At 37.3% G+C, this 10,180-nt stretch overlaps 1 protein-coding gene across 1 annotated transcript; it reads right to left on the bottom strand.

The window, feature by feature from the left end:
* Positions 1–331: 331 nt before the first annotated feature.
* Positions 332–8,228, bottom strand: LOC104590374 (putative disease resistance protein RGA3). Its single transcript, XM_088888628.1, has 5 exons — positions 3,930–8,228; positions 3,322–3,750; positions 2,415–2,466; positions 929–1,000; positions 332–803 (listed from the first exon to the last, which is right to left on the bottom strand). The coding sequence occupies exon 1, from the start codon at positions 8,072–8,074 to the stop codon at positions 4,871–4,873; it is 3,204 nt and encodes a 1,067-aa protein (XP_088744754.1). The 5' UTR covers positions 8,075–8,228; the 3' UTR covers positions 332–803; positions 929–1,000; positions 2,415–2,466; positions 3,322–3,750; positions 3,930–4,870.
* Positions 8,229–10,180: the final 1,952 nt, after the last annotated feature.

The following is a 10,180-nucleotide window of genomic DNA, read 5'->3' as shown; positions in this document are numbered from 1 at the left end:
GCCAATGATATGTCATAACCGCTAGCTCAAAGTTAATAAAGGTGGATGTCAGGACCGCCGTCTTAGGTCCGTCAAAATGTTGCTTCTGTTTTTAGGTGGCAGTCAGGACCACTGGCTTAGGAGCTCTTTGGACCACCGTCTTAGGTCCGTCAAAATGTTGCTTCCGTTTTTAGGTGGTCCATTGGCATGTTCCTTTCGTTTTTAGGTGGCATTCAGGACCATCGCCAACTTTGATTTTTTTTAATTTTTATTATTTATGTGAATTTGATTTCAACATTTTTTGGCACCTGTTTAATACAAATATCATGATAGGTAATGTGTAAAAAATCAATTTAAATGAAAAAACTCTTAATTAAATTATTAATTATTATAATATCCAGAAAAATTTGCTTAAATACAATATCCAATTAACATAAAAAAGTACAAAAATCAATATAGGGGTGGCCTGATTGGTGTCACTAAAAAGCCACTCAATACATCAGTCTTTCCCATCAATATATATAGTATTGCCAAAAAGAGATTCAAACCCAGCAAAACATCAATCTTTTTAGTTTGCTTTAGCAATCTTCTACTTTGCCTTATAAGTTGTGCTGCAGAATAAACATGGATTCGTGAAAACATTGCCTAAAATGATGAAAATTTCCCTCAATCTCTGGTAAATAGCCGTGGACACATATGTTCACGTTGTCATCCGTAGAGGACCCACATGACCTCATCGATATATTGCATGGAAGCAAGTCAACAATGCCCTTCAATATCCAACGATGGGTAGCAACTTGTCTCCGCCATTCATTGATAGGCACCTATAGAGACACCCAAAACCAGATTCTTGTAACTCAGTAAGCTCTCTAAGCATCTATAGATTAACAAAACTTTTTCTTTTGGTACAACAAGATAAACAAATCAAACGTTATCAAATAATCCTTACCAAAGAAAAACCACCATAGTCTCCTGGTTCAGTAATGTCTTTGGTAACACAGCTATTAGCTGCAAGACGGACCTATATTCAAACGAATCAAATAAACTAATTATTGAAAGGGTCCTCCAACTTGACAATGCAGACTCAGAAATAGCTAAGCACCTTGATATTAACCACTAAGATATGAACACCAGCATACTGGAAAATAGTTAGAAAACCCAATCTATTGGAACATGTAGCATCGTTGACATATGCATGGGACAATGCATGATCATTTCATCAACTTCACCTAAATGTAGATGAGGATATTACCAGCACTTGATGGTGGACATCTAAGAGGCACTCAAAGGTCAATAGTTAATGGTATTGCTGTTTTATTCTAATATCCTTCACCTTACAACAAAAGAGTGATGGGTCCAGTAGTGGCTTATCTTTCTCCTGAAAGATGCATTTCAACCAGGCTACATGTATACAAAGAGGGGTAAAGTAGAAAAAGGAATGAAAACAAAGAAAAGGTTATCCAGATAACCAACTCCATACATGTATAACAGCAAAGACCTATAGAAGGCTATCTAAATATAGTTTGTTCCACATTTCAGTAGTGTAGGCTTATAAACCTGGCTAATAAGTAATCCAATTAGCAAGATTGAAGCCAAAATGACCTTCCAAGGTACTATTAGGTCTTATATTTAATAGTCACTAGTTCAGCGTTTTGCTTACAAACAGCTGTTTTAGCCATTTGATTGTGTCATTCTAAATAGCTTTTGCTGAAAGAGAAGGCCAAGAACCAGATTAAAGCCAAATCACTTGAAAGAGTTTCTGTATAGCCAGCTTATTGCTTCTTACTTGTGAACAACCCCAGTAAATTGTCCTCTCTTGGAAGGGTATATTTAAATCAAGCTACAAAAATAAAGACAGCTTTTATTCCATGTTGTTTAATATCCTTTTTATTTTTCTATGTTGCTAATATCTTGATCTTGTAATCAAGCTAACACCTTTCCCCCCAAAGTGGCATGGTCTCCCATCCCAGAAACCAACAACAACAAATGAAGATGTTGAATTCCAACAGGATCTCATTAACTTCATCAAGTTCTTAAACTGTTAGGTAAATCATATGGTCGGTATACTCAATCTTTCAAATGTAAACATGCTTAGAAGTTAACATACGTCACTGAGCCTGCAATCCCAACTTGTCCACAAAGAATGCAGTACTTTCCAATCACTACATTGTGACCTATCTACATGTTAAAGCATGATAGTATTTACAAATCCCAAGCTAAACTAAATAATGGTTCATTTAATAGGGAAGCAACCAACCTGAACTAAATTGTCTATCTTAGAATGGTCTCCTATAACTGTATCCCTCCAACTGCATGACCAAGATGATTTAGAGAACCAAATTTTTGCAGTCCTCAGTTTCTAAATGCTATTGGAAAAAGAGACATCAGATAGCTTCCAAATTTATCAGAACATTTAAAGATAATAAGCATATCACCTGCCCCTATCAGTGCATGTATTAGCACCTATGTCCACATGGCTCCCTATCCCTGCAAAAAGCAGCTGTAACAAGTGAGTATTACTAATCCAAACCTGAATTTGATTTCTGAGACCACAATTCTGTTAGATTAAAGAATATTAGAATGGGAAAGTCTAAATTCAAGCATGACATAGTCACAAATTTGTTCTTGGTAGCAGCTGAAAAACATTAGCTAGTAAAAGAGATCTAACATATGCTAAACACTAATCTAAATAATGTGGAAAAGCAATATGTGACAAATAGATCAGAGGATGTGTTATTGGTAAATATGATGCACACTAATTGGGGGACAGAACCAACATCTGCTGTGTACCACCTGCAAAATCCCCAAGGCCAAACATAAGCCCCTTAGCCAGCTCTTCATCTTCAACCTTGGAGTAGCTGTTCCACAGCGCCGCTTTGCCTTCCGCAACAACCCAAACCTTCCTCCATCAATCTTCAATCAACAGGTCAGAACCAACCTGAAATCAATCAGGGGTAGTGATACTGTCTGGTCCCCTTCCCCCCAACCCATTAGGTGTTTCATCCTTCTTTTGTTATTATAATAAAATTTAATGCTAGCAAATCTCTACCTAGAATAAACTTAGGGGTTTAAGAGAAAACATTATAGAAATACTGCTTTATGTTGACAGGAAGAATCCATAAGATCACTTGGCAAGTTAGATACAGTTCTTCTAACATAAGACAAATACAATCACATAACCCCCAGATTCTAAACTTAAGCATGGTGGAATCTTGTTTTGAATTTTTAAAATTACAGGAAAGAATACATCCTTGGCTCCTTTTATGTGAAGCAAGCAGCCAAGCAATAAGCAATTAAATAATGAAGTAAGTTTAACCAAATGGTCTTAATGAAGATACTTACAGAATTTACACCCATGAAGTTCAAGAGAGGTTTTGCTCCAGAAATTAGGAATATGGCTTGGAGAAGACCAGGTATCCCCCCAATAACCATGCAAATGACGCTGATGGAATATGTCTCTTCCCATTCTCACACTTGGACATACCAAACAGAACTCTATTGTGTTGAAATGCGTTTTGCTAAAGCAATTCATACAGCCCCTGAATCAACAAAATAACATACCAGAATGTTGAATCAACTCTTTCATCTCACTCTGTATAGCTAAACCCTTATCCATATTTTCACTTTCTACATCTTCAGTGCTTACTCTTCCAATAGTATCTTCCTCCGCAACAAAAGAAGTTGCGACACTAACAAGTGGGAATATTGCAATCCTTGATACTTGATTAAACAGAGCAATAGAAACTCCCACAGTAGCAAGTTCCAGTGGACCTAGAATTTACAAGTCAGAACAGAAAAGTCAAAATATGTAACACACTTCATAGCTCAGTGACCAATATTTACTCTTTTTTTAACAAGTAAAAGAAAAAAATCATTAAGAAAAAGAAACAAAAAAAATCATCAGAAATTGCAGAAAAATTTACAAAAATTGCAGAAAATTCAGAATTTACCAATGGGAAAGAAGGTCTTGATGACAAATCTTAATCAGAGGAAGAACAAAGTATAGGCATGGATCTACACTATGGACTAAAAAAAGAACCCCCCCTCCCCCCCCGCAAAAAAATAAAAATAAAGGAATGGAACTTTATAACTAGCTCAGTGATGTCAAAGCCGACTTTAATGGTGTTTCCGGCTGTTAGATTAATTGAAAATGAAAACAGTGGTAGTCCTCAAATCAACATGATATAATTGTTTGCCCTGCTTTAGCTCTTCTTTAACCAATGCAATTTTATATGAACCTTTTAGAGGTAAAATTTACACAACAAGGAGGTGCAAAAGGAGTATAAAAGTACCATTTTGTAATGCTATATGGGGTAAAAACTAAACTCAAGCAGTTGCAAATTGGAACCGAGTACAAATGTATCAAATCGAGGTTTGCACCACAACTAAACATAGCCTAAGATACTAAATTAAGGTGATTCAATAGCTAGATTAATACAAACAGAGGGAATATATATATATATACTGCTTTTTTTTAGAAGGTAACTAGATACATGTCACATTATTTTGTGGAGAGGCTTCACAGTATAAAATTTATTGATAGAGTTACAAGAGAAATTGAGGGAAGAAATTAAACAGCACTATTCCCATATCTCACATACAATATTATGCTTTAAACACCCCCTCCCCCCTCACCCTCCATCCCGTTCCAAATAAAAGATCAATTCATTAGCAAGTCTTTGATTTTTTTTCCTATTTTGAAAAGATCAATTCATTAGCAACATAGAAACAAGAACAGAGAGGAAAAATGGCCATAGCAGCAACCTGACAAGACCGACCAAACCAGGAAGCAACTGACTAAAGACAACCTGAGTACAGCCACTAAGAGAAAAACCGGACAACCTCCCAAGGAAAGCCCTATTGTTGACAGCCGGATGTCGGCATTAGACAGTCAAAATTCTTCGCATGCCTCGAAAAATTCTAGTTCTGGCTCTAGCTCTACTTCTGGTTCTGGTTCTGGTTCTGTTTCTGTCTCTGACTCTGGTTCTGGTACTGGTTCTAGTGCGATGGAGAGCACTGACTGTGAGCTGTCGACATTAGACAGCCGAATTTCTTCACATGCATTGTCTTTCTCCAATCTCAACATTTGAAGATCATCCAAGCATAAAATATTTGGCATAGATAGGCAATCAGTTATCCTCAATGTCTTGAGAGATGTGAGGACTTGTAAATTTTCCCTGGGAATAGCCTCCAACTTGGGACATTTCATGATACTCAAATGGCGGAGGGAATTTTTATTATTCTCTAGCAACCATTCCGGCAGAACCTCAAGCTTTTCACAGTTGCTTATTTGAAGGGAAGTAAGAGAGGTGAGTTCGACTGCAAATGATCCTTCACATAGCAACATGGCATTGCTGGATTCAATCCTTAGTCTCTTGAGAGAAGGAAGCAGACAATCTGGTGTGACTCTCAACTTGGCGCACTTCTTGATAATTAACTTCTCGAGGCAAGGGAAAAAGGAAGAAGAAGAGGTAGAAGCTTCCATCCACTCCACCAACATAGGCATGTCTGTCAGCCACAAGGTTTTCAATGATGGAAACATTTGTTTTGTTGTTGCTTGCTTGCCACCACGATCATCACTGCTACTGTTGTCTCCATGGAACTGGATACGTCTAAACATCATCCGGCGTAATTCAAGAATCTTAAGCAATGGTAGATGGCCAAGCATGGGAAGATTTTCCCATCTCCAGCATCCATCTAGTGCTATTCCGACCAAATTGGGGAGAAATGATTCAATCTCTCTCATCCACCCAGGATATCTACTGCCCCCAAAATTACTAATTTGCAACCCCTTCAAATTTGGGTGAGGTTCCAGACCTTCTAGCACATCATTATAATCCACGTCATGATGAATGTTGATATCGCATGCCCTGCACCATTCCAAATCCAATCTCTGGATGTAAAGCTTGTCTTCTAATTTTGCATCCTTGGCTCTTCTTCCATCGTTCACATTCTCTAGATTTGTAATTGCTAATAAACCTCTTAGGTTTAATAGGTTTTGCAACTCTTCAATACCATGTCCATTGTCCCGACCCACTATAAACATGGGTAATGTCTGGAGGCAAAGTAATTTCCCCAACTCCATTGGCATCTTTTCCAAGTTAATACATCCGAATAGATCAAGATGCCTCAAGTTAACGAGCTTCCGCATCTCCATGGGAAGCACTTTAAGCTTCCTGCAATTCTTGAGCCTTAGCGTCTGTAGATTGTAGAGAGTGGTGATTGACTCCGGTAATTTTTCACATTGATTTTCTGACAGGTCAAGGTATCTTAGTAATTTCAACTTTTGGAATGATGCTGGCAACTGAGTGATGCCCACCAAATCTAATACACGCAGGCACTTAAATTTCAAAAGCCTGTCAACAGAAAAACCTTCAAGTAAGTCGGAAACATTCATAAGATCATCAAAATTAAGCCACAAAAGGCAAGTTCGAAGCTTGTTTTCCTCATACGATACTGAGACATTCAGTAACTTCGGTAATTTTGGAGCATACACAGATAAGTGCCGAACATCAGTTGTAATAGTAATGTCATTAACCTCATCGTCTTCGACAAATGACAAGCATTCAGCCTTGGAAACATGTTGTGCAAGATCATGCACAAGGTCGTGCATCTTCACTGTTTCGATGTCTCCATACTCATTTTTCTTTACATCCTGAAAGAAAGAATTCCACAGCAAGTAATTGAACGAGTCATTAGCGATATCCTCCATTTCTTTGATAGCTGCAGCTTGACCGGATGACCCTTGAAAGCCTATGAATCCGTGTGCTATCCACTGCTGAATAAGCATCATTCTATCGATCTCGTAATCCTTGGGAAACACAGAACAATACCTAAAGCATTGCTTTATGTTGGATGGCAAATGGTCATAGCTCAACCTCAATTCTGGTAAGATTCCACCTGATTCAGCCTCTGATAAATCCCAAATTTCACTTGTTTGGACAGCTACCCACTCTTCCTCTTGCTTGTAGTACATCAGACTTCCAAGAGCCTTTGCTGCTAAAGGTAGGCCTCTGCATTTGTCTACCATCTTTTTTCCTATTTCGATCAGTCTTGGAGTCTCTTGTGCTGCTGATCCTTCAGCAAATGCTCTTTTGCTGAAAATTAACCAGCACTCTTCTTTTGACAATAGTCCCAAGTGATGCGTCGGAAGTGTGCCCATGATTTTCGCAACCTCATCTTTGCTTGTAGTCACAATAATTTTGCTCCCTCTTGCTGCTTGGCTTTTCAACAGGAAACCTCTTAACGTATTCCAATTGCTCCGATATTCATCCCAGACATCATCCAGTACTAACAAGAATTTCTTTCCCATCAACTTACTTTGAAGGCTACGGAGCATCACATCCAGATTTGATAAGACATTCATTTCTCCAAGGCTTTCTAGGATTTGTTTTAAAATTCTTTCAATGTTGAAATCTACCGAGATACAAACCCACATACGTTCATCAAAATGTGCTACTACCGCGCCATTGTTGAATGCTACTTGAGCGAGGGTGGTCTTCCCGAGTCCAGCCATACCTACGATGGGGAGGATCGAAATAGCTTTATTTCCATCATCTGGGTTAATTAAAAGGTTTACGATCCTCGTTTTGTCACCATCTCTTCCAAAGACTTCTGATTCTTCTACCATGGAATGGGTGGTTCTTCGACTTTCAACAGTCTCATCGTCTGTAGGCACAAGCCGCATGATAGTCGCTTCCTTTCCAAGATTGTCAAAAGATTCACTTACGCTCTTAATTCTATCGGCCATCTTAAAGAGAGCTGCAACCGGACTGATGGTCGAAAAGAAGTTGCGTACCTTGTCTTTCCTGGTCATCGTCGTTTTTTGTTGCTGAATTAGTATTGTGAACTCGTCCAGCATGTCCTCAGCATCATAAGCTAGATCCTGAACCTTCTTCAACCAATTTCCGACTCTATGTTCCATTGTTTGTCGATTCTGGGCGTCTTGTAGCACGCCTTGAATCGTTTCTAATTTCATTTTCAGATTATTAAAATGTTCCCTTGAATCATTCGTGAGATTAATCCCTTTGGTTGCAAGGAAGATCACCCTTGTCAGGATTACCTCAGCAACCTTGCAGGTAAACGGATCGGCCATTCTGTTCTTCTTTCTTCCGTGAACTAGAGAAGATTTTGCAAGATTGTGTGCCCCTGTATTAATGAATTCTTTTCTTTGGTAATTGGTGGGGAAAAGAACAATGCTCCCAAGTCAGCCTTCGTGGAGAATTTACAAGTTATCAGCCATCTGTAAAAGAAAAATAAAAAGGATATCAACCCATTACAAAAACAATTCAACAAGTTTGTAAGCATAAGAATCTTATATATATATATATATATATATACATATTTATTTAACCAGAAGGCATTTGGCCGCTAAAACATGTTTAATTCTTATTATTATGAAATTCTAAAATAATAAGAATAGGTAAAAATGAGTAGAATTAGAAGACATTGCTATGAAACAATTGAGTGGTGGCTCAGATGTGGACTGGAGTCCCTCTACATGTTATCACCTATTTGGACAGTTATCGGTGTATTGTTTTTAACTACTAAAAGAAATTTAATTCTTTTCAAATTAGCAAGTGTCCCATGTTGCTCATTTTCATTCTTAAAAAAAATACCATGTTAGTGATCATAAACCATTGACTTAGGTTTAAAAAAATGTCCGCATAATATTTACTGGTGGATGGGTGGCAGTCAATGCCCATTGGCTTAAGTATATACAGCAGTTTACCAATAAACATTTATGATGGTGGTTTTGTAGACTTATGCCAGCAGTTTATGATCGCTGGTATAGAATTTTTTTAAAGAATGAAAATAAACAAAATGGGGCATGATTATTTCTCTTGTTGCATGCAACCTCAATTTTGTGTTATGGACAGATTTTTTATTCTGAAAAGAATGATACCCATGGAAAGAATTTTGTCACCAAACGATCTAATGCTATTCGTTCTTGTCACAATGGAATGAAACTCAAGAGCAATGAACCAAAACATGTCCAAAATGGAATTTATTTGTGCAAGTAGATCGATGCACGGCTGCACGTGAGAGCAATCCCAATGAGAAAAAGAGAACATGGGATATTCACATTGACTGAGACGTGTATTACAACAAAAACAAATGGGAAGAATGGCTCTGTCTATTGCTATTACGAAGAGCGAAATGTACGTGTAAAAACTCATCAATTATCTTAAAATTTTTTACGTTTTTAGAGTTCAGTACTCCTCAGATTTGTTTTATTCCCCCCTTATACACACCATCCCTCATTAATTGGAAATCTTATTCAGCTTGACATTAACCCTAATTGTATTAACGCATTAGGAATTCTGAGAGAGATTGAACTCAAATTATCCCTATAATTTTTTAGTTCTGCAATCAACTTTTTAAGATAATACATGGCTGGGATTTAAATTGGGACTGGATTTAGTAGGCACAACATAGTAATCACGTTTAAATAAGAATTTAATAAATATTCTAACAATTGTTAAAAATTGTTTCTAATCTTTTTCAAGGGTAGGCTGGGGGTATTTTAAGGGAAAGGTGTTAAAAAATTTTCTAAATACTTGTTAAACGTCCTTACAATTATGTGCCTACCTGATCTGAACTGATTGGAATCACCCATCTGACATTTGAATGATTCATTCTTTCATATTTCTCTTGAAAAAAGTCAGATGACTGAGATCTTTTATCTCAAGAGTTGTATTACTTCTTCCTCAACTACTCGCATATGCTATTCTCCTGTTTGCCACTCCACAAAACTTGTCCCCGATTGTTTTATCCCTTTGCTTTCTCACCTGTCGTTTGGGCTTTATCTTTTGTTCTGATAGCGTCGATCTCAACCTTTTGTCATGATACCTCCACTTGGTTGAAGTATCTATCACTGCTCTTCTACATTTCTGGGTTTTAGGAATTTTGGGTGTTTAAGTAACATTGAATCATCTGCTTTCTCTGTTTCCTTTTCTATGTGATGTTGTTTAAAGCATGCTGGTATTTTAGAATGAGAAAGGATAGATAAGTTTTTTCTGTGTTACAGTTTATGACAGATGTGTTCTCTTTATTTTTCTTTGTTGTAGTTTGGTACCATTATGTTGGCCATTTTCGGTTGAGGGTTTTAGATTTTTTGGTTTTCTTTTTTTTCTATGATCGAGTAGGATTTTATGTTGTATCGTCTCCTTTGTTTTATTTTTCTCACTTTCTTGTATGT

Source organism: Nelumbo nucifera, chromosome 5, assembly GCF_055504915.1.
Source record: "Nelumbo nucifera cultivar China Antique chromosome 5, China Antique-T2T, whole genome shotgun sequence".
In the NCBI taxonomy this organism is placed as follows: Eukaryota; Viridiplantae; Streptophyta; class Magnoliopsida; order Proteales; family Nelumbonaceae; genus Nelumbo; species Nelumbo nucifera.
This window is presented reverse-complemented; position numbering and strand designations above follow the sequence as displayed.